Source organism: Giraffa tippelskirchi, chromosome 7 (assembly GCF_054371585.1).
Source record: "Giraffa tippelskirchi isolate mGirTip1 chromosome 7, T2T-mGirTip1v1.2.pri, whole genome shotgun sequence".
Lineage (NCBI taxonomy): Eukaryota > Metazoa > Chordata > Mammalia > Artiodactyla > Giraffidae > Giraffa > Giraffa tippelskirchi.
This window is the reverse complement of record NC_137281.1, coordinates 161,713,740-161,738,300: the sequence shown is the minus strand read 5'-3', so window position 1 is coordinate 161,738,300 and position 24,561 is coordinate 161,713,740. Positions and strand designations below refer to the sequence as shown.

General features: G+C 41.0%; 2 protein-coding genes across 11 annotated transcripts in view; one reads left to right on the top strand and one right to left on the bottom strand.

The window, feature by feature from the left end:
* Positions 1–844, top strand: part of SPG11 (SPG11 vesicle trafficking associated, spatacsin) — a 72,526-nt gene extending 71,682 nt beyond the window's left edge. For all 10 annotated transcript variants that reach the window (XR_014059779.1, XR_014059777.1, XR_014059778.1 and 7 more), the window contains one exon: positions 217–844. Coding sequence is in view for 6 of the 10 variants with exons in the window: in XM_081510926.1 (XP_081367052.1) it covers positions 217–397 (181 nt within the window). In the remaining 4 variants the exon portion in view is untranslated. The remainder of the gene's footprint in view (positions 1–216) is intronic.
* EIF3J (eukaryotic translation initiation factor 3 subunit J) lies at positions 740–23,667 on the bottom strand. Its single transcript, XM_081510928.1, has 8 exons — positions 23,514–23,667; positions 23,335–23,438; positions 13,302–13,356; positions 12,755–12,846; positions 6,159–6,273; positions 4,154–4,315; positions 2,848–2,921; positions 740–2,514 (listed from the first exon to the last, which is right to left on the bottom strand). Exons 1-8 carry the CDS (start codon positions 23,575–23,577, stop codon positions 2,383–2,385), a joined length of 798 nt encoding a protein of 265 aa, XP_081367054.1. The 5' UTR covers positions 23,578–23,667; the 3' UTR covers positions 740–2,382.
* Positions 23,668–24,561: the final 894 nt, after the last annotated feature.

Below are 24,561 nucleotides of genomic sequence, written 5' to 3'. Positions count from 1 at the left end.
GCAGGAACCTAAGGCCAGCATTAAGATGCTCCTTTTTAATGAAATTTCATTGTTATCAAGCACTGATAGCAAGGACTAGACTAATACCCTAACACTAGTCTGATTTCCTAGACTCGAGCACCTTCTTCTCCATAGACAGTGTAAGTATCAGAGCTGATAGCCCTTGCTCAAGATGCAGTATCTTAACCTGTACATTATTCTTGCTTCTCTGTTTAGATGTAAACATCATCAGCCTACAGACTTTGTTCTGAGAAACCTGACGAAGTTACTCACGTATTGTGAAGATATCTACTTGTATTACAAGCTGGCATACGAACACAAACTTTTTGATGTTGTCAATGTGCTTCTGAAGGACCCTCAGACCGGCTGCTGTCTGAAGGACATGCTAGCAGGTTAGATGGATTCAGATGGCACATGAGGACGGTTACTGCCAAGAATTCTTAACACTGAAATGAGGTACTTAACAGATGTTTGTAGTCAGACTAGAGAGAAAACTGGGGATCTCTGATGTCTGATTGTCAATCAGGACTGACCGTACCAGTCCTTTGTGAATCGTGGGTAAAGAATGAGACATTTTCACAAGGAAATTCCTTTTCGAACATGATTATGCATCTATATCATCGTCTCTATATACCAATATCTATATATTGGTATTGAGATCAAAAGTTCCATCTTCCTCAGGATAGTTTTACTTTAGGAGATGATACAATATTTAGTAAAGAATAGCTGTGCCTGCAGATTCCAGTTTCAAAGGAATTTAATATTATTTACACAGTTGAGGAACAGATGATACATTTCCATTTGTTAGAAACTGATCTCGATAATAAAATAGATTTTAAATTCAGTGTATGTCATCATTACTGCTAAGGAAATCTTAGCCCTTGGCTGCCTTAAAGGAAGAAATCTTGATTGGCTGTAATTATTGCTGTAGAGTCAATGCATTCTGTAAATTCCTCAAATCATCTCCACTTGGTGGTCTACAGAGCTCTGATGGGGCTCCTACTCCTATGTAAGAGAAATTTAAAATACTCGCTCTGTCCCTATTTTTGATTCCGTGGCCGTTTCCAAAAAAGACTAACCACAGATTTGGTTAAGTTGATTTTACCAGAATATATACAATAGAGAAGACCACCCAGGTACAGCCATCACCTGAGTTATAAGCTCAGTTGCTCCAAATAAATACTTCTAGGTAATTAATTAGGCCTTAGTATCTAAGCAACCAAATAATTTCTCTAAATAAATAAGAGGAATGCAGCTCTATACCTTTGTTGCTCTAGAGTGACACTATTAAGGACTTTGCAAATCACTTTTCTTCTAAAACTACACCTCATCAAGCACTTATAAAGCTTTGTTAAGTATAGAGAGAACTCGAGTCCCAAGAGCTTTGTTCTATACTCTCCAAAAATATCTCTTGGGAGGTAACACAAAATTTAAGTCCTCACAATAGTGACTTTATTAAATTAGTTGCTTTATAAAACATTGCAGATGTCATAATTGTTAACATAACAATTTACCAAACTGTAGTTAACTGGTGCAGTTTGCTGAGCATGTTTTATAAAGGAAAGGAAATGCCAAAACCCTGTTCAAGTTGTCCCACTGCAGCCTTGGCGAACAAAGGAAGATTTGTTTCTCAGACACTTGTATCAGGCAAATCAAACAGGTGTGAGGAGTTTCCCTCCCCCATCTGAAGCACTCCCATCAGTAGAATAATCTGATAAATAGAAACTAGACAGTCTATGCAGTCAAGAGATTCCACAACTTGTAATGCAATAATGGAGAGGTTTACCTTCTTCAGCTTCAAAGTTGGAGGGTTTTGGTCATTTAATTATCAAACTAGTGCTTTGCAGCCGCTGTATCTTCACTCTGAGATTAGCAGTCTTCTTCACAATGTATTTTTAACATCCTCACTCTCAATTTTAAGACAAAGCAATTTAATACTAGGTGCACACCACATGCCCTTGCAGCAGACTGCTTTTCTTGACAAGTTATGAAGTAGTTCAAGGAGGTATGGTTAAGGCTGTATTACTGAATGGTGCTGGTAAATACTACACAATTTTTTTGCCACGTTGCAACCTTTGTTTCCAATTGAGTGACTGCTGCTATGGAATCAGATAGCAACAATGACAACATTATTAGGTTTGTTTTTTAAAACTATGATTTAGTAGCAACAGAGGTTCCCAATTTTAACCCCTTGGCAACAAGATCCAAGTTCCCTCATTTGCACATTTAGCACCTAAGAAGTGTCAAGGGATTAAATAACCAGCACAAAAGATACTGCACTTCTGATTGTAGCATTTGGCAGAACTGAAAGGAAAGGAAGTTGTGCTACATGTTGAAGGGATTGTGGGCAACAGAAAGAAGACACCAGGAGAAGATAAAACGTCACATGAAGTCTTCATAGTCTTGTACGTATCCTCCGTCATAACCACCGTAATCTGCCAGGTCATCTTTCATGGTGGCCTTTAATCCCCCTCCGGGAACCACACCTTTCTTCTTCTTTTTGGCTTTGCTTTGCTGAAGATAAAAGAGAGTTAAGTCGTAAGACTTGATCTACTATGGGCATCTTGTTTGGTACAGCAACCCTAAGAGTCAAAAAAAGCTCTGGTTCCAGAAAAACCTAGTTCTCTGAGATTCCAGAACCAAGCCAGGGTAATTTCTATTATTTAGAAGAACATGAACATATCTATAAACATAAAAGGAAGATAATGGCACTCACACTCCTGTTCTACTCCAATATAAATGGTACTGGTGGACTCTTAACTTCTCCTAACTACACTTGGTGAAAACATCATGTCTACCCCCCAGTGTTTGTGTAATACACATTTCCCACACAGCTAGCTCTTTTACCTTTTCTTGCTTCTGTTTTTCACTGCAGAGTACAGTCAATGAATTGGTAATCTTTTTCAAGTCATCAATTTCCACTAAAAAAAAACAAACAATTTTTAAGAATTTCAGAGAATAAGTAAATAAGCAAAATACACATTCTTCACAGTGTCATGAAAAATCTAATGTGTCTATCATTAACTTCGGTAATTTTGAAAAGGCTGTTAATTTCTCCTAACATGATAGAGAATCTTAAGTCTATGGCTAGGCTCACAAACCAGAACTGTTTAACGGCAAACCCAGCAACAAAACTTTATAATGATCTATAATCACCAACACACCACTGTTAACCAGAAACTGGAAACATCTATAGCTCACAGTGCTCCCTACCGTTCTTCCTTATCCAGTCTAAACACACAGAATAACCATGCCTTATGGGAATAACATCCTTGATTTTCAGCGAGGAGTATCTGAATCGATACGGAAGGCCAATCCTTAAACCCACAGACGACAACTCCCCGGCCCTTGAGGTCTCCATTCTCTAGCACAAGAATGAAAATGAAAATGGTAGGTATCTCTGAAGTCTTAAGTGCCTGCCCTACCGGAAATAAACTTGGCCAACACATCCGTCCACTCCATTAAAATATAAAGCTGCAAACAGACACGAGTTTTCAGCTACCAAAAAAAGTGTTCAATTTGGGTTAGCACCTCTGAAACAGAAAAAGTAGTGTGTACAAAATAAAATGACAACTATGGGCATATCACTGACCAAATTCAGAACCTTCCACTTGGTAATCATTTCCCAAAGAAAATCCACTTTAAAATTCCTGTGAAGAATTTCGTTCTCAGTCTTAAAAACAGCCAATACTAGCAAAACTAGTCCCTTCCACCTTGGTGCTATACAACCACTGGTTGTCCCTCCCATATCCCAGGCCCCTAAAATGTATGACTCTTCTGGGAGCACGAAACGAAATCCACGGACCCAAAGAATGGGCGGCAGCTCTTGCGGCTTCCTCACTTACAAAGTGAAAAGACACGCATGTGTGGGCTCACTCAGTTCTAAACTTCTGTATGATTTTCCCCAAAAGATACTTCCTTAGCTCCCTTCAATATGAAACAAGAAGCTAGTCTTTTATTAGCTGTTGTGCCAACAAGCACAGATGTCTCTCTGGGAAGCCATTGTAAAAACACTCAGCATCCTCAAAAAACCACTTAATGTGTATTTGCAGAACAACATTCCTAAGCTACCTGCTAAAAAGCAAATCTTCAGTGTATTATAACATCCCCTACTTAAATCCATTCACAGGGGTCAGAGATGAGAATTACTTACATGAAATACAAACATCTCGAACTAAGGCTTCCAAAAAATTGGCATAATATAGTGACTTTTCATATTGTGTAATTTTATCTTTTAGTAACTTTCCAAACTCTGTGAAGTCATCTCTTGAGGATGGGTTCATAGCATCTATTCCATAAACTGTATTATTAACACCTGTAGGAGAAAGGGGACACACAAAATACCAGAAAGATTTTTTAAAATTTAGAAACCTATCAGATGTCTAAATAACCCTATTATTTCATTCTAAAACAGAGGTTCTCAACATGAGTCGACTGAAATCTTTGGACGGAATTCAAGTGGTCTGTACATAATTACTGGATCACAGGTTATTTCAATATTTTGATACCTATTCCAAAATAATAGGTTTCCTTTGTAAGTAAAATCCTCTGTATTTTGTGCATTTAAAAACAGTATGTTAAGAAGGGGACCATAGGCTTCACCTGGCCCAAAGGCATCCCTGGCACAAAAGGGATGCTCTAAAAGCATTTGTTCAAGAACAGCCCACAGCAAAGATGGAAGAGAAAGAAAAAAAGCAAACAAAGATGGTTTCTGTGAAAGTATCCAGCTAACTACAGAAGCTAAGTAGGAGTAGACCGTGTGTTAAATCCCGAAAGAAACATTAATCCAGCTTCAAAGGGTTCTCAGCTGTGAGACGCTTCTGTATGTGTACTGCGTGTGCCTAGTCGCGTCCAACTCTCTGCAGCCTCATGGACGTGGGATTTTCTAGGAAAGAAGACTGGAGTGGGTTGACATTTCCTACCCCAGGGGGTCTTCCCCACCCAGGGATCAAACCTGTGTCTCTGGCATCTACTGCACTGGCAGGCCGGTTCTTTTAACACTAGCGTCACCTATTCCTCAATAATCAAGTCATTGTTAACACCGATGCAGTATTTTAGTATTAGAAACACAACATTAAAATCCTATTAACCAAATGATCACTGTATGACTGCATGTTTTTGCTTTTAATCTATAACTGGAGTCCCATCTTAGAATTTATCACCACATGAACCCTTCTCTTTAATAAACACATGGGTGGCTTTTACCATCCTATGAAGACAGGATAATGGGCATGTGCCCTCTGTAATGAGATGAGAGTGGTGGACACACGTCAAGCACTCGCCAGTACACAGGAGCATCCATAGCAACTCTTGAGATTGATGAAGACTCACTGAGGGGTTAGCTCACCCTTCAGTGAAAAGGAGAATGATCACTAGTCAGCCTGCTTGGTCCATTTTAAAGAAGGGACAGGGGAGAGATCAAAACCAGATCCTTCTAGGTTTCATTTCAAGGTTATTTAACTGTTTCAACAGGATATTCTACTCTGAAAAAGTACTCAATAAGCAGAGACAGCAAATAAATAAAATGAGAACTTTTAACTATTTCTCTGACTTTGTATCTTTATCGTCTGTGCCATGTAACTCCCCCTAGAACTCTCTAAACTTACTATTTACAGAATCCTGAACATACCTTTTAATCTTCTACACTAACCACAGCTGCAGGCATGGGACACAGAAATGGAAGCCCTCTGAAGGCAGGGCATGGCGAAGGCCAAGAAGGGAGGGGTACAGAAGGCACTGGGCACCAGGAGGCACAGGCTCAGCCTCACCAAGACCAGCGTGCTCCTGTCTGAGTCCCACCCTGACTTAACACGGTGACACTCCTACAGTCAACATTGAAATCTCAGAAAGTTACAGATTTCACACTTCACCCAAATCTCATCCCGCTGGTACATATACTTAAATCAGCAGTATACTTTGAGTTCAATAACTTACTTTAATCATCTTTTACACAATACTCAAATTATTCAAAAATCTGAGCATATATCTCACTCTATGCTAAGTAATGAAACCTCAAATACAAACGAGATTAAGAACTGCTTTCTAATACCTAAATTATGTTTCTTCAAAAAAGATGTTTTCTGAATTTTCAAACTAGTAAGACTTCACAGTATTCACTCACAACTTCAATACTACACTGTTACCATACCCCCACTTACCAAAAGTTTCTTTTGCTAATTCGAGGTCGGACTCTTCCTGTAATTTCTTAAGCCGAAGTTTATCTGCTAATTGTTCCTCTGGTGTTAGCACTTTAGGTTCTTCAGGTTCTTCTAACTAAAATGTAACAATAATGAAGTTTGAAAATAGCTGGTTATAATGAACGCAGTACATGTCTGTACTGTATAATTTTTTTTCTACACATAAATAATAGCAAACATTCATAGTGTTTACTGTACTTCTACAATAAATTCTTTTAGATATTCTTATTCTAATGTTATAGGAAAAAACCCTGAGTCACAGATTAAGCAGCCTGCCCATGGTAACAGAAGGTTAACACAGGTGGTAATGTCACAGAATTGAGATGTGAAGACTGGGTTTATTTCATGGTAATTTTTTTAAATTAAGGAAGTGAGATTGCAGACAAGTTGAAAATAGCTCTCCTATATTCTGGCTAAAACTGTATACTGAAAAGTCTTTTCTAGAGTAACTTTGGTAATATTATCAAGTCTAAAATATTATTATATGCTTTAATCAAATAATTCCACTTTGAGGGATTCCTCTTAAGAAACCAAAGATGCACACAAATATTTCACCAAAAGGAGGTCAAATGGGGTATTATTCATAATAATATCAAATAAATGTAGAGATGATCTAAATGTTCCACAACAGAATGGTTAAAGTATATGGCACATCCATAGTAAATATTATGTAGACATAAAAAAAAAATTTTTTTTCAAAGAATTAGAAAAACATTTCCCCCTTATCTCTTTTATTCCACTTCTTTGAGATGACAGTTAACAGTCTAATTTATATCCTTTCTATATACCATGATATAATTTTCTATAACAAATATGCTACTAAGAGGAGGTACCTTTGCTAATATTTATCAAAGTGGGAAAAAGGTGAAGGGAATTTGTGCCATTCACAATTATCCATGACTGTGCAGTTTGAAGATTTTGATTCAGAAGGCCACTTCTGAAACAGGTCACATTTTATTTCTCATGGAGAAGATTTTCTAGAAAAAGGGAAATATCTCAACTGTACTGAAGACCTGAACACTCTTATTTCCTGCATGAAAATTGAGTATGTTTTAACTCAATACTTCACCTAAGATAAAATTAATTCACTGTGTAAGGTGTCTTTATTTTGGAGACGACTATCAAGATAAAATAAAGTAAGTATAATGCTAAACTTCAGTGACCAACTTCTTACACTGAGCTATAAGAATCCATTGCTTGTTTAGAACATATAAACATGCATGTAGGTATTTTTAGATATACAAATACAAGATTACTAAAAAGCATCTAAAATGTTCCTGACTGGGGGAAAACAGACATTCTCACATATTGTTGGCCATGATAATCTGCTACTAAAAAGGAATCTCAGTAGCTGATCAGGCCTAAGAGCGTTTACCAGATGAGCTTATTATTGTGCCAGAGAACGAGGAACCTTTCAAAGACTAGCAGGGTTCTGTGAAACAGGAAGATAGGAACAACTTAGAGGGAACCCTATTGTCCAACATTGGGACAATTAAAGCATAAAAAAAAAAGCACTATATCTAAATGAAATTCATAAAGACCTGTAAGTCCATAAATTTACTCAAAAAAAACTGAAACCCGCAAAACCCTTCATTATTCATCCTTCATTATTCACCACGTAAAAGTTCCCACATCCACTCCTTGCTCTGAAAATTAGTTAATTAAAATAATTAACCTTTTATGCTTTCCAGTGCAAACCATATCCAAAGTAACCAAATAGAAAAAAAGGAAAAAAAAGCCAGCCAATAGGAAAATGGAAGTCATAGGATGAAGTATCACCGTTCTGCGACACCTAAAGAAATAATTAGGCAATGATCATCAATGACACTAAAACTAACCCTAAAACTGGATCACCAGCAAAAAGGTCTGTGATTTTACAAGAGAAGGACTAGGTTGTCATCAACTTAACTCAGAAATCAATTTTCACATCACTAATAATAGTTCAGTCGCTCAGTCCTGTCCAACTCTTTGTGACGCCATGAACTGCAACATGCCAGGCCTCCCTGTCCATCACCAACTCCCGGAGTTTACCCAAACTCATGGCTGTTGAGTCGGTGATGCCATCCAGCCATGTTATCCTCTGTCGTCCCCTCCTCCTCCTGCCCCTAATCCTTCCCAGTGTCAAGGTCTTTTCCAATGAGTCAGCTCTTCACATCAGGTGGCCAAAGTACTGGAGTTTCACCTTCAACATCACTCCTTCCAATGAACACCCAGGACTGATCTCCTTTAGGATGGACTGGTTGGATCTCCTTGCAGTCCAAGGGACTCTCAAGAGTCTTCTCCAACACCACAGTTCAAAAGCATCAATTCTTCGGCGCTCAGCTTTCTTCACCGTCCAACTCTCACATCCACACATGACCACTGGAAAAACCATAGCCTTGACTAGACGGAACTTTGTTGGCAAAGTAATGTCTCTGCTTTTTAATATGCTGTCTAGGTTGGTCATAACTTTCCTTCCAAGGAGTAAAGTGTCTTTTAATTTAATGGCTGCACTCACCATCTGCAGTGATTTTGGAGTCCAGAAAAATAAAGTCTGACACTGTTTCCACTGTTTCCCCATCTATTTCCCATGAAGTGATGGGACCAGATGCCATGATCTTAGTTTTCTGAATGTTGAGCTGTAAGCCAACTTTTTCACTCTCCTCTCTCACTTTCATCAAGCGGCTCTTTAGTTCTTCTTCACTTTCTGCCATAAGGGTGGTGTCGTCTGCATATCTGAGGTTACTGATATTTCTCCTGGCAATCTTGATTCCAGCTTGTGCTTCCTCCAGCCCAGCGTTTCTCATGATGCACTCTGCATATAAGTTAAATAAGCAGGGGGACTTATAGAGCCTTGACGTACTCCTTTTCCTATTTGGAACCAGTCTGTAGTTCCATGTCCAGTTCTAACTGTTGCTTCCTGACCTGCATACAGGTTTCTCAAGAGGCAGGTCAGGTGGTCTGGTATTCCCATCTCTTGAAGAATTTTCCACAGTTTACTGTGACCCACACAGTCAAAGGCTTTGGCATAGTCAATAAAGTAGAAATAGATGTTTTTCTGGAACTCTCTTGCTTTTTTGATGATCCAGCGAATGTTGGCAATCTGATCTCTGGTTCCTCTGCCTTTTCTAAAACCGGCTTGAAAATCTGGAAGTTCACAGTTCACGTACTGCTGAAGCCTAGCTTGGAGAATTTTGAGCATTACTTTACTAGCGTGTGAGATGAGTGCAATTGTGTGGTAGTCTGAGCATTCTTTGGCATTGCCTTTCTTTGGGATTGGAATGACAACTGACCTTTTCCAGTCCTGTGGCCACTGCTGAGTTTTCCAAATTTGCTGACATATTGAGTGCAGCACTTTCACAGCATCATCTTTCAGGATTTGAAATAGCTCAGCTGGAATTCCATCACCTCCACTAGCTTTGTTGGTAGTGATGCTTTCTAAGGCCCACTTGACTTCACATTCCAGGATGTCTGGCTCTAGGTGAGTGATCACACCATCGTGGTTATCTGTGTCGGGAAGATCTTTTTTGTACAGTTCTTCTGTGTATTCTTGGCACCTCTTCTTAATATCTTTGCTTCTGTTAGGTCCATACCATTTCTGTCCTTTATCGAGCTCATCTTTGCATGAAGTGTTCCCTTGGTATCGCTAATTTTCTTGAAGAGATCTCTAGTCTTTCCCATTCTGTTGTTTTCCTCTATTTCTTTGCATTGATTGCTGAAGGCGGCTTTCTCTCTCCTTGCTATTCTTTGGAACTCTGCATTCAGATGGGAATATCTTTCCTTTTCTCCTTTGCTTTTCGCTTCTCTTCTTTTCACAGCTATTTGTAATGCCTCCTCAGACAGCCATTTTGCTTTTTTGCATTTCTTTTCCATGGGAATGGTCTTGATCCCTGTCTCCTGTACAATGTCACGAACCTCCGGCCATAGTTCATCAGGTACTCTATCAGATCTAGTCCCTTAAATCTATTTCTCACTTCCACTGTATAATCGTAAGGGATTTGATTTAGGTCATACCTGAATGGTCTAGTGGTTTTCCCTACTTTCTTCAATTTAAGTCTGAATTTGGCAATAAGCAGTTCATGATCTGAGCGACAGTCAGCTTCCGGTCTTGTTTTTGCTGACTGTATAGAGCTTCTCAATCTTTGGCTGCAAACAATTTACTCAATCTGATTTCGGTGTTGACCATCTGGTGATGTCTATGTGTAGAGTCTTCTCTTGTGCTGTTGGAAGAGGGTGTTTGCTATGACCAGTGCGTTCTCTTGGCAGAACTCTATTCCCCTTTGCCCTGCTTCATTCTGTACTCCAAGGCCAAATTTGCCTGTTACGCCAGGTGTTTCCTGACTTCCTACTTTTGCATTCCAGTCCCCTATAATGAAAAGGACATCTTTTTTTGGGTGTTAGTTCTAGAAGGTCTTGTAGGTCTTCATAGAACTGTTCAACTTCAACTTCTTCAGCATTACTGCTTGGGGCATAGACTGGATTACTGTGATATTGAATGGTTTGCCTTGGAAACGAACAGATCATTCTGTCATTTTTGAGACTGTATCCAAGTGTTGCATTTCGGACTCTTGTTGACCATGATGGCTACTCCACTTCTTCTAAGGGATTCCTGCCCACAGTAGTAGATATAATGGTCATCTGAGTTAAATTCACCCATTCCAGTCCATCTTAGTTCGCTGATTCCTAGAATCTCGATATTCACTCTTACCATCTTCTGTTTGACCACTTCCAATTTGCCTTGATTCATGGACCTAACATCCCAGGTTCCTATGCAATACTGCTCTTTATAGCATCGAACCTTGCTTCCATCACCAGTCACATCCACAACTGGGTGTTGCTTTTGTTTTGGCTCCATCCCTTCCTTCTTTCTGTAGTTATTTCTCCACTGATCTCTAGTAGCATACTGGGCACCTACCGACCTGGGGAGTTCATCTTTCAGTGTCCTATCTTTTTGCCTTTTCATACTGTTCACGATGCAGCCATGAAGAGATACCCCACATCCAAGGTTAGAGAAAACCAAGTAAGACGGTGGGGACTGAGAGAGGGGATCAGGGGGCAGACAGGCTGAAACTACAGTCACGGACAACTAGCCAATCTGATTACATGGACCACAGCCTTGTCTAACTCAGTGAAACTAAGCCATGCCATGTGGGGCCACCCAAGATGGACGGGTCATGGTGGAGAGGTCTGACAGAATGTGGTCCACTGGAGGAGGGCATGGCAAACCGCTAACCATAGCACAGACATTATATGACTTCTGATGTGACTGATGGCAACATGAAGCATTATATCTGAAGCGCTCCAACCAAAACTGTTCCATCTGATTCCAACTGAACTTCTAGACTTCACTGCCAAGTTACAGGGAACTGTAACGACAAGGAAGCAGTAAGACAAATCTCAAAGGTGGGGTGATCGCCAGGACAGCTGCCCTGTTCTCCTCAGTACGTCCGTATCACTTAAAAGAGAAAGACAGACCCTAAGGAGAGTGAGAACACATTAACCACCAAGTAAACACAAGGGGCCTGCCTGAACAAATCATACGTAAGGATATTTTGGGACAATTAAAGAAATGCACATAAACTGATATAGATGATGTTTAAAAATGTTACATTAAGAACATAATTATGTGAGAAATATCTTTGCTTTTTCAGAAATGCATACTGAAGTATTTAAAGGAAAAATGTTTGTTATTTATTGGATTATATTTTACCAAAGAAAAGAACAGATGAAGCAAGTTGGCAAAATATTAACAGCTGATAAATTTAGGTGATTTGTATATGACCCATTATGCTATTTTCTTGAAATTTTTCTTAATAAAAAGTTAAGGGAATTCCCTGGTGGTCCAGTGGTTAGGCACTTTCACTGTGGAGTTGTTTCACCAGGTTAAAAAATAAAATAAGAAAGCTTGCTATGATCTGTGGTAAGATTTCCACGATTATTAAATAAAGCCAAGGTGAAAACAATAAAAAATGGGTGGAATATGACCATATAGTTGTATACCAATATATAAAGTCATTGGAGACATCATAAACCAGTGTTTACTTACAGGGTAAAGGGAGAGAAACAGAACGATCTGTGAAGAATCGGGAGCCCCTCTTAATACCATTTTGATTTCTGAATCATGTAAATGTGTTTTCTATTCAAAAAGTAAACGAACACAAAATTCCTGATCTTGCTCCAAATAATCAAAAACAACATTTATATAGTACATGGCAGAGAAATGGATGCTTTTTGTATTTACTCAAAATGTACACTGCAACAAGAAAAAAAAGAAAGGCTAATCACAGCTAGAGAGAACTGCAAGGCACTGACGAAACGCCCTGACTTTGGTCCCAAGACAATGCTGAGTGCTTCCGAGTGTCTGTGAAACTTCAAAGGCATTCTTACACGTAAAGCTTCTGGGTTTGGTTTTCGCAAAAACCACAAATTCAGTTTGTTTGTGATCATCTTATCTGATGATGTCCATTTATAGCCTTTACAAAGCCCTTTAAATGATTAGGTAATATTTGGTGCTTGTTAAGATATTGAACCACTACTGATGTGAGAATTCTGTATTATGGAAAATAAATAGGACTTACTCTCTTTTTAATTTCTTCTTGCCTTTTCTTCTGCTGCCGTTCTTTCTCTTTTATTTTCTCTGCTATTTTTTTCTTTTCTGAAATTTTTACTTCTGAAAGTAAAGAAATGTTGTAATCACAGTTAATCTTAAATATTTTGTTGTTTATGAGACAGACATGATACTTATATACTTCAACAGATCAAAGCCCTCCCAGCTCCAATTAAGATGGTGATTTCCTGGCAAATAAGAATAGACAAGTTCTGGGACTTCCTTTCTCCTCTCTAATCTAACCCCTAAGATCCAAATACCTCCTTTCATAGTTCCCCACAGTCCTTTAGGTGGGACTTAGACCATTCAACTGTGATGCCTCATCCTCTAATCTGATTATATTTTAAAGACAGAGAGAGAAAAGAGGTGCAGGGAGAAGAGAATGAACTGGAAACAGAAGCATGCTTGGTTTCTAAAAATAACCAAAATTTCCAATTTTGCAGCATTTTGTTAGTTGTCTTAACATAAGCATCAGATTAAGATCTAAACCCCAAACTAGAGGAAACCCAATAGATCACCTGGTTTTACTTCTGCTTCTTCTTTTTTTTCATCATCGTCGTCATCCCAGTTATCCTGAACAAAAGAAAGCATCATTAATAATTCTTGCATGCTGACTTTTCCATGGGATCTTTATTATTCTAACGCCACAGAAACAGGTTTGCTGTTTTTTTTTTTTTTCTTTTTTGGTGTTACATTAAATTTATAATTTTGGGAGAACTGACATAATGTTGCACTGCCCCAGCCAAGAAAAGGGGCTATCTTTTCATTTGTTCAAGCCTACCTCTGTATCTTTCAAAGAAAGTTTTCAAGTTTCTCTTAAAAGGTTTTGCGTATTTCTCATTAGGTTTATTCCTAAGTATTTCGTCTTCCCTGTTGCCACTGTAAATATTTTTTTTTTCCATTTTATGTCCTCTAAGGGGTTATTATCTTATCATAGAAACGCTATAGGTTTTTGTATGTTAACTTTACATCCTGCTACCATACATATGTAAATACATGTATGTTGTGCTCAGTCGTGTCCAACTCTTTGTGACCTTATGGACTGCAGCCCACCAGGCTCCTCTGTCCATGGAATTTTCCACCAAGAATACTGGAGTGGGTGCCATTTCCTCCTCCAGGGGATTTTCCCAACCCAGGGATCAAACTCGTGTCTCTTGTGTCTCCTGCATCAGCAAATAAGACTCTTTACCACTGCACCACTTTGAAACCCAAGTACCTTACCGAATACATTTATCACTTCAGTTAGTTCCATCACTGAGTCTCTGTGCTCTTCCAGGTATACTACCATATCATCTGCAAATGAGATAGCTTGATTCCTTCTTCACCCATTTCTGTGCCTCCACAATTGATTTCTCTTATCTAATGGCAATGGCAAAACCTCTAGTATAGTGTGAAAGAACAGTGGCAGAGAAAATGGGGATCAAGTCCTTGTTCTTCTCTTAATGGAAATGCTTACAGTGTTCCCCACGAAATGTTATGTACCCCACACCACACTTATGGAGTAAAATTTAAACTCTTCTTTTACTGTTCTGAATTCCAAGTCAATTAGAAAGTCTTTTCTTAAAGCAAGGAATTTTCTTCTAGAAGATGTATGCTTCCATTGTTTTTTCATTTAGATCTCTGATCCTTTGGAATTTTTTCTTTTCTATGATGGTACAGATTTAATTTTACCTTTTACCAAATAGTTACCCAGTTGTCAAAGCACCATCTATTGAAAAGTCCACCTTTCTAATATTTTATAGTAACTATAAATGGAGTCTCATCTTTAAAAACTGTGAACTAGTATGTTGGTTCCAAATTGGGAAAGGACTATGTCAAGGCTGTATACTGTCACCCTGTTTATTTAACTTATATGCAGAGTACATCATGTGAAATGCCAGACTTGATGAAGCACAAGCTGGAATCAAGACTGCCAGGAGAAATATCAATAACCTCAGATATACAGATGACACCACCCTTACGGCAGAAAGTGAAGAGGAACTAAAGAGCCTCTTGATGAAAGTGAAAGAGGAGAGTGAAAAAGCTGGCTTAAAACTCAACATTCAGAAAACTAAGACCATGGCATCCGGTCCCATCTCTTCATGGTAAACAGATGAGGAAACAGTGGAAACAGTGGCAGACTTTATTTTCTGGGCTCCAGAATCTTTGCAGATGGTGACTGCAGCCATGAAATTAGAAGACGCTTACTCCTTGGGAGAAAAGGACCAACCCAGACAGCATATTAAAAAGCAGAGACATTATTTTGCCAACAAAGGTCCATCTAGTCAAAGCTATGGTTTTTCCAGTGGTCATCTATGAATGTGAGAGTTGGACCATAAAGAAAGCTGAGCGCCGAAGAATTGATGCTTTTGAACTGTGGTGTTAGAGAAGACTCTTCAGAGTCCCTTGGACTGCAAGGAGATCAAACCAGTCAATCTTAAAGGAAATCAGTACTGAATATTCACTGGAAGGACTGAAGCTGAAGCTGAAGCTCCTCCAATACTTTGGCCACCTGACGCAAAGCACTGACTCACTGGGAAAGACCCTGATGCTGGGAAAGACTGAAGGCGGGAGGAGAAGGGGACGACAGAGGATGAGATGGTTGGATGGCGTCACAGACTAGATGGACATGAGTTTGAGCAAGCTTCACGAGTTGGTGATGGACAGGGAATCCCGGCATGCTGCAGTCCATGGCGTCGTAAAGAGTCAGACACGACAGAACTGACTGACACTGTACACCTGAAACCTGTAATACTGCAAATCAACCATACTTCAATTTTTAGAAAAGCCCATCTCTGCCCTGTGATTTACCATATACTAAGGTTTCTTAGACACTTATCTATTTCTGCTTTCTATTCTATCCCACTGGTTTGTTGTCTCTTCATGTACCAGTACCTACTGTTTTAATTAGAGGCTTTATAGTATGTTTTTAATGTAAGCTGGGGCTAAGCCCTTTTCAGGTTTTTTAGTGTTTTCCTGGCCATTCTAGCACATTTGTTTCTCCATGTGAACTTTTATATCAACTTGTCTAAGTCCACAAAAAAGCTTCTCCATTCGCAATTAAAACACAAGACCACCAAGCCAAAACTAACAGCCTCTCTTAAATAACTCACAGTAGTTATAAAAGGAAAATTGAGCTGTCTTTATACTTCATACTTTCCCAAATGTAAAAGCATCCAACATTATGGCTAATGGTTTTAATTATTTCAAGCAATATTCCATACAACATAACCCTGGCTAATGAATTAAATCTTTATAAAAATTTAAGCCCAACACTGTAAATTAACTATACTTCAATTTTTAAAAATTAAATTTATAAAAAAGAAAAAAGAGTTATGCTCAGTACAACAGAGGAATCAAGAGCTGATCAACAGCTTCATGGAACCAACTCCCTAACTTGGGCGGGCACTTTAAGGTGGATCTGTCCTCTCTTCTATGCCAGCACAGTCACCGAGCTAAACAGGAAACAACTATCAAACAATCGTCCAAAGGGTCCACAGGATTTAGAAGGTGTAAGTTTAATAGAGAAAGACACAGTCCTGTGTTTAAATAGGGCTTTAACCTACAGGTAACCTGACCACTGTCTCAACCACCACCAGGCACCCTAGGACACACCATCTGAAGCTGAGCCAGAGGATGACGGGCAAGGCAGGAGGCCCTGGCGTGGCTGGAGGGGCAGAGCTGACTAATGTGCCACAGCTGCGACACCAAGCTTCTGGCTTTATAACGCAAGAGGCCATAAATCTGAATCAGGCTAGGTCTGTAAACTAACCAAGCCTTGATTCTTAATAAAAATCTAAATCCAAAGAAATAAAAAATCCTGATCAAGGCTGCCACAGAGTGAGAGGAACTTTGAATAGAAGTATTTTTATAATCACTTTACCTTTGCATAGTTCATAGTTAACAAACACAATGAAAGCAAGCCAGCTAGTCATTGCTCGAACATCTAAGAGTTAGAAATTAGACAGTAAATGTTCATATTACCCTGCTGGTTTGCTTAAGTGCTTGTACCAATACACCATTGTACAAAAGGAACCAGAGAGCTAAAACTAACAGTTGACTACTACTAGAAGTTTTTTGTCATTTTGGTCTTCATAGAACATAAGAAAGCTGGGTTTGTGAGTGATATGCTACTTAGATGGTGCTCAGATAAAAGAACTATCTGCTTACCTCCAGAGGATGTTTATAACTCCCTACTAATAACAGTGATGATGATAACAGTAACAACAATCGATTGCGTTTACTAAGTGCTTGCTTTGCACTAAGCACTATGCAAAGGACTTTATGTTTAATTTTTTTTAATTCTTTGGCCACGCTCCACAGTTTGTGGAATTTTAGTTCCCTGACCAGGGATTGAACTTGGGCCCGTGGTAGTGAGTCCTAACCACTGGACTGCCAGGGAAGTCCCCAAAGAACTTTACATATAGTAACACAGTTAACCCTCACAAAAGTCCTGTAAGCAAAGCAGTGTTATCCCCACTTTACATATAAGGACACTAAGGCCCAGAGATAACTATCACACAATCTGAATGGAAAAATAATGAAGGAACCTGTTTTGAACAGGACAAAATTTCTTTAAAGTGTCATATTAAACATCATTTCTTACCTGAATCCTGAAGTATAAATGTCTGGGAACTAGGTCCCTCCACACCAAAATTTGTTCTTTCAATTAGTCCTGGAATGGAGTCCCCTGGAATTGCAGGGAATCCCATATCAAAGAGAAGGGTTATGGTACATACTAAGATATGCCCAGCTACAACTATGTCAAATATTCATCTCAAAGTGCCTGTGATAGATTTCTACTAATTTTAACAAATGAGTCTAGCAGCCTCTGGGAGCAGAAGCTCAGGAGGAGCGAGGCACAGCTGAAAATGAGCAGTTCCATCCCAGTGACTCCCACAGAGAGACAGCGCCACACAGGAGCCCTTCTGTTCAGGGCTGACACTCCTCAGTTCCCCTCACCAGTGAACCGCACCCCACCCACATCACTGCCTTCTCAGTGTCTCATGCACCCCAACTTTACGTCCCGCCTCTACCCCGCCCCTGGTTTCACTACCAAAGAATCACCTTCCAGTCAGCCGTCACACTGTCCCATCAGTGAGAGTGTAGTGAGGCCACCTAGAATTTCAGCACGGAAGAGACTGCAGTAGCAAAACAGTGGTTCCTATCTCTAAATCCTGGAAACAACTACGACATTTGCTCCTCAGTTCATAAACGGACCATGAAAGGCATCCTCACCCAGAGTGCTGAAAAAAGTTTGCTCTGAAGTTACTCCTATACTGAGGACAAGCTCCTCGAGAAGAGAGCACAGTGACGTCAGAAAAAGACTGGTCACACTTCCAAACAAATGTAATCCCAAAAGCAGAAGGCCAGGTAGCTTTTTCCTCATGAACTTAAGACAGTTTTTGCATCCTTAGTTATAAAAGTAAATGCATAAAAGTACAATGTTTAAAACCACCCAATTTTCCATAAACATTAAGACTTTGTAAATGCTGACAATAAATTCAGATAAAATAAAATACAAGAAGGGTTCCTAGAGAAACAGCTAAAATTAATGGTTGTTTTTGGTTCAAGGGTTACCCATCAATATCCAATTAAATTCTTTAACTAACTATCACTGGTAGCCAATAAATCTTCCAACTACACTATCCAAAAGTATTTCCAAGCATTTAAAGTATTAGTATCTCCAATATTAATAACCAGGCTCTTCTAAAATGGCCAACTTCCTCAGAAGAGAAGCTGTTTATAAACTACCTGCTTATCTATATTTACATTCTACAGATACACATCCAGCATTATTTGAGCCATATCTCTAAAAAAAGATGGGTGTTTTTCAAGTTTAAAACCTGCTTCCCTACTAAATATGACTAAAAATTGAAACCATAACAGAAAAAATTTAAACCCTAGTTTCTTTTTATTTCTGATAATGCAGTCAGTGATTGGCTAGTCTGTCATTTTTACAGTGTACAACTACAGAATGTCACATGCAGCGAGAGAACACGTTTAGGGCTGAAAATGCTTTCCAACTTAAGCAAGATATATTTATAGATCATCAAACAGAAGTAGCTTCACATGAGCAGGAAAACTCTTCTGCCCCACAGCAGAAGCCCATTAACTAATATGTACACCACCTCCTTTTCTTCTTAAGTACAATAGTTTGGTTTAGATAAAGCATAATTTCTTGAAGCAAAAAAGTCTTTTACTGGGTATTCTGTAAGCTGTACCAATTCTGTTCTGAAAAACCTCAGAACTCTGTAGTGATCTCCTGCCATGGCTAGACCTGACAGCAAAGTTTAGTTTTTAAAATAAGCTCAAATGTTCTTCCATCACCTCAGTATTTTGCTTGTCTCTGGAAGCTAGGGTATCTGTCTCAATAAATCCTACTTCATTTAATTCATTAAGTTTTTAAAACACTACTATGGCACAGCACTCTGCTGAATTCCATCTCAATACCTGGCTCATATTTGGAACCGTTATCAATCAATTCTACTTCAAATTCCTGGCTAAGCTCGATCACGAACAAGACACCGAGCACTAGACAAATGACGTATTTGTTTTCAGTGGCCCAGGACAGCAAATGTATTAGGGAAATATTTTTCAGCAACAAACACACTTCCCAACTAAAAACTTACTAGTTCATAAAAAACTGTGAGGGTATTAAAATGATACAATTGATATTTTCTTCAAAATAATCTGGCTGGGTGAGGAGAGCAGTAAGACAGAATATAGAAAATAGAAGGTTGATCATGGGTTTATTACACTTTTCTTTCCCCTTCTGTATATGTTTAGAATTTTTCTTAAGATGCGCATATGCACACACACACACCTTCCGGATATCCACTTCCTAGCGAAACGCCTACCTTCTGAAAACTCCCCAACAATCTCCCATGTCTTTGAAATATAACCCTCTACTTCAGAAGTGCTGTTTCCAATGCTTCAAAAATGTCCCTACTCTGGTGTATTTAAAATATTAGCTGGGATATGATCCTAACAGACAGCTGAATGGGCACAGTAAGGCACACAGTTTTCAACTAATCCAGTTCTCTAGGGTCTTTTAAAGAAATTTTGTAGTAACATTATAGAAGCAAATGTGTGAGATGCTTGATTACAGCCAGAAGTTTTCTCAAAACAAACTCTACACCCTTTGAATAAATCTAGCTTCTAATCTGTTTTAGTGAAATTATGGGAGACTAGTAAAATGGAGTAAAAGTTGTACTGTTCCTGCTTGCAGTGGGTAGATACTCACAGCAAGCAGGAAAAATGATCAACACAGCCTACATGTCATTCCAGAAATGGAGAAGGAGTCCAGAGTTATATGCCAAGCAAACAATTCCTCCCACTGCCTCTTCATTGATATCAGGACAGGGTAGAAAGGGGAAATAAAGCCAATGTGAGAGGAAAGCATGCTCCCTAGTTCTCACCTTTTAAACAAGGAAGAAGCACAGCCTTCCCCTACCCTCCCAGTGAATATGAACACTTCTAGTTTCACCTAAATCCATTTCCGCCACTATCAGACAGCTATTTGAAAAGTCAAGGGCAGCAAAACGCTATGTCTACTGAAAGACATTACCCTATTGGAGCAAGTTACTGTAACAAAAGACCTTAGTTTTCCTTTCATTTCTCAGGACATTACAAATGACATTAAGCCTATACTCTTAAAGGTTAAACACTAGATGCTGATGCAGACTGAAGAACTTAACTGTTTCTACCAACTTTACTTTTGAAGGACTTTTCAAAAATCCACATACTGTATTCTTTAAGGACTGTGATTATTCAATCTCATGAAAACTAAACCTTGTTAACAACTGCTACAAAAGAATTAGCATTAGAACATTAGAATTCAGAAATCTGGTATGTATGCCTTACTTTTTGAAAGTTCACTTTACGACACTTCACTTTTTCTAATGACGTACCTTAGTACCTGTATTCGCTAAGTGAAATCCAAAGAGAATTTACACTTTTATGACAAGTGAAAATAGCATCTGTTTTCACACTGAGCTATCATAGTGGCAGTGAGCACCCTAAGCAGCAAGAGTGGCACCGTCAAGGCCAAGTTCATTCTCCACTAAGCTACTCAGAATCTCAGCACCAAGCTGCCATAGCTTCGAACTGTGTCTGTGAGCATCTGTGCTTTACCTTGACTTATTCTGTGCATTTGTCAGCAAGATGTGTCCTAAAGTAATTGCTTCTTTCAGCTTAGGAAAGCAGGGAAAACCTGCTCATAACCATTCAAGGTGACAAATTTCAACTCTAGATTCTGAGCAAGCAAAAACTTGCCTGACAACCATGGTCATCCCATTCAAAACAAAAAATACACAGTAAACACCCACTGTGGAGAGAACTTACTCCTACTGAGCTAAGGAAAGCACAAAATGTGGCACAAAAATGACCCCAGATACAAGATCTAAACAGCCTAAGCATATTTTCTATTAGCCAGAAAAATTAAGACTACATGTAGAAGCAAGAAAGAATTAACATTTACTCAGTGCCTACTAAGTGTAGGACAACTCTGCTTAATGCTTCATATATTATCTCCTTTAAAGTGCAAAATTATGTCTGAGGTAGCTTCTGTAATGATAAGATTGGGAAATGGGGGGGGGGATTAAAAAACTGGTTTATGTTCACAGATAGAAATTGTCAAGGCAACAATATAGATCCAGGTATGTCTGGTCCTAAACTGCTAAGAACCAAACTACTCCATGGACACCTTATCTTGGAAATCTTTGAGAAACTCAACAGAAATAAAGCAACATTTCAACATAGAAATAAAATGGGTAAGTTCAGCTTTCTACTACTCAAGGATCAACTTCAAAGTTTAAGTAAAAGAAATGGGCTATTTGTATAAAACAAATTCTGCACTGAAAGAGTGTCAAGAGACAAGATAACCTTTATGTAACATTTACCTTTAAGTAAGATTTACAACTCCTAAACCTCCAAAATTAGTTACAAGTGGTCAGAATTCTATTTATCAGGATAGACATCATTTAGATACAATAATTTCAGTCAGGCTTCTTCATATCAGTCTAGACTACTTCATTCAAACTTCATTTTCTGGTAATTTCTGATTCTCTAGTCACTTCTTCTCACTTATTCCCAATTTTCCTAACAGATGTCTTAACTCCTACATCTACTATGCATAGAAGTGAAAGGACAAATCTGAACTAAAGGCTCAAAACAGAAAATCTGCTATAGTGTAGGGAGGGAACTAATATTTTGCAATGAGGCTGATAACACAATCCATTCCCATGTCTACACAACATGTAAATGAAACAAAAATTTAAATATCGTCACAATAGTGTTGCTTATTAATTAATTAACCCCAAGGTTTGCAAAGCTCACATCATCCCTGAGCCTCAGGCTGTTCAATGAATTGGACATCCACCTCATCAGACAAAAGTAAAATCTAAACAAAAGCAGTATTGACACAAAGATCATAACGATTATCTAGCTTAATTTTTTTTTAACCCAAGCGGAAAGATTTCTAGGGTTTGTTATCATGAGCTGGGAGGTAGAAGTCAGGAAAATAAACCATTCACTAAATGAATCAAAACCAAAGAAAACCATTTTCCAACTCATATTAAATTTTATCTTCACGGAAATAAAGATTTTGAGAACTTCGTTAATACGACTCTTAACATTCTGCACTTGAGAGATGTGTAGCTACTAGAAAAACAAAAACAAACGCAGCAGTCACATGTCATCTGAAGCCATATGATGAGTCCCCAGGAGGTCTCAAAAACAAACGAAATATATAAAGCATAGGAAAAACAAAACAAACAATGGCTCCCTCGCCTTCTCCAACCACGAAATCAGGATTTCCTTACTGGTTCCTGTGCAGACGAATAACCCACTCTATCAGCGCTCCATTTTTCAAGTCGCTGTGTGGACTAGCCAGGTTTCTGACCGCTAAGGTAGCTATCTCAGTCCTCAGTTCATCCTTTCACCACAGGGAGGGAGAAGGGGGTCTAAAAATTATTTCACTTCTGTGGGGGGAAAAAAGGTGGCTGGAACTACACCACAATATTTCACACATTTAACAGCTCTAACAAACTCTACCAGCGGGCCTTTGGGGCTGCAGACGAGCTACCAGCCCGAGGGACGCCTGAGCTCGAAAAGGCAAGAGGGTTAGGAGACGCCCCATCTGGGAAGAGCCAGGGGCCCCGCTCTCACCCTCCCTTTGGGGCTGCAGACGAGCTACCAGCCCGAGGGACGCGTTACGAGACGCCCCATCTGGGAAGAGCCAGGGGCCCCGCTCTCGCCTCCCGGTCTCAGCCGGCGCACTGCGCACGTGGGCCGGCCCAGCCGCGGCTGTCACCGCCTGTCGCCGGCTGGCGGGGGATCCGGGCAGGCGCGGACCCTCTAAGAGGGGCTGGGGCCCGCCACTCGCCGGGCAGGCTCGGCAGACCACGCCGCCCGCCCTCGGCCCTGTGGCCGGCGGACCGGGGGAACAGGGCACCGCCGGGCCCTGCGCTCGCGTCCCCACACGGCCGGCAGGCCCGGGCGACGCCCCGGGCCCCGCGTCGGACCTCCCGCCCCCAGGCGGGCACACCGGCCCACCCCGCGCGGACCCACCTTGACGTCCTCGTCCTCGTCCTCGCCCTCCCAGCGGTCCCCGCCGGCAGTGCCGCCGCCCCCCACCTTCCGCACCGGGTCTTCCACTGAGAACGTGTCCGCGTCTGCGGGAAGAGAGCCGCGTTAATGACAGTCTGGGGCCAGCGCCGGCCCGGCCCGACCCCCGAGCTTCTCCTCACCCCAGGAGTCGGAGTCCCCAGCTGCCGCCGCCGCCGCCGCCGCCGCCGCCGCGGCCGCCGCCATATCGAGCCGGGCGTGAGCGTGTGTGAGAGGGAAGACGGGGGAGAGTTAGCGCGGCGGAGGTGAGTCACCGGATCCGCGCTCGCCGCCCGCGCGGGGCACGCTGGGACCGCGGCTGACTCAACGCCGAGGCCCCGCCCCTTCGGCGGCCGGAAGGGGCGTGGGGCGCGGCCGGAAGGGGCGTGGGGCGCGGCGGGCGCGCGGGGCGTTGCGCGCTCCACTTGGCGCGTGAAGGGTCCGGTGGGACAGTACGGCAGGGGGAGTGGCCGGGAGGGCCGGGCCGGCCACCTTCGTGCGCCCGGGGAAGGAACAGGGAGTGCGGGGACCGTGGCAGCACGCTGTCTGGCGCTTGGCTGTCGCCTGCTCTCTCCCTTCCTCCCCGGCCACCTTGCGCCCGCCCCAAGCGGCGCGGCACGCCCTCTGCTCGCGTAGACCCCGCACCCGGGCGCCGGTGACCGCGGCAGACAGTCCGCATGCCGTGCCCGGCTGTGGGCGGCGGACTGGCCTTCGCGTCGCGGTGGCGCGCTGGGCGAGGTGGGTCTCTGGAACCTGAAGGGCGCAGGGCGCCGGGAGAAGCGAGCTGAGAGCACCGAGTTCCTGGCAGCCTCCCAGCCGCACAGCTCAGATTCAGCTCCCTGCGCATTTGCCTCCAGTGCGTCACGAAGGGATCAAAGGGAATCCCAGGGCCCGAGGACCTTCCCTTCTGTGAGCCCCCTGAACCCAGTACACGATTCGTTCTTTCGCAGAATGATTTCGGAACTCAGTGTGAGCTAAACTTACTTGCTCTAGCCTTATCCTCAAAGAGCGCATACTCAAGCAGCAAAAACGAACACGTAAACAGATTACAGTGCAATGACTGCAACAAAAAGAAGCGTTGTGAGGTTAAATGTAAAAGGGTAACGTTAACCGCGGAGGGGAGCGGTAGGGAACTTGAAAGGCTTCCAGAAACTAAGCGCTGCAGTAACGAGTTTTAAAGACCAAGTGAAA

What these genes read in the sequence shown, in the direction of transcription:
- EIF3J (XM_081510928.1), bottom strand. Translation starts at nt 23,577, where the DNA reads ATGGCGGCGGCCGCGGCGGCGGCGGCGGCGGCGGCGGCGGCAGCTGGG. An exon ending in AGAAGCAGAAGTAAAACCAG is followed by an intron (nt 12,847 to 13,301) that starts GTGATCTATTGG and finishes CTTTACTTTCAG; the next exon opens with AAGTAAAAATTTCAGAAAAG. An exon ending in ATTAGCAAAAGAAACTTTTG is followed by an intron (nt 4,316 to 6,158) that starts GTAAGTGGGGGT and finishes TTTCTCCTACAG; the next exon opens with GTGTTAATAATACAGTTTAT.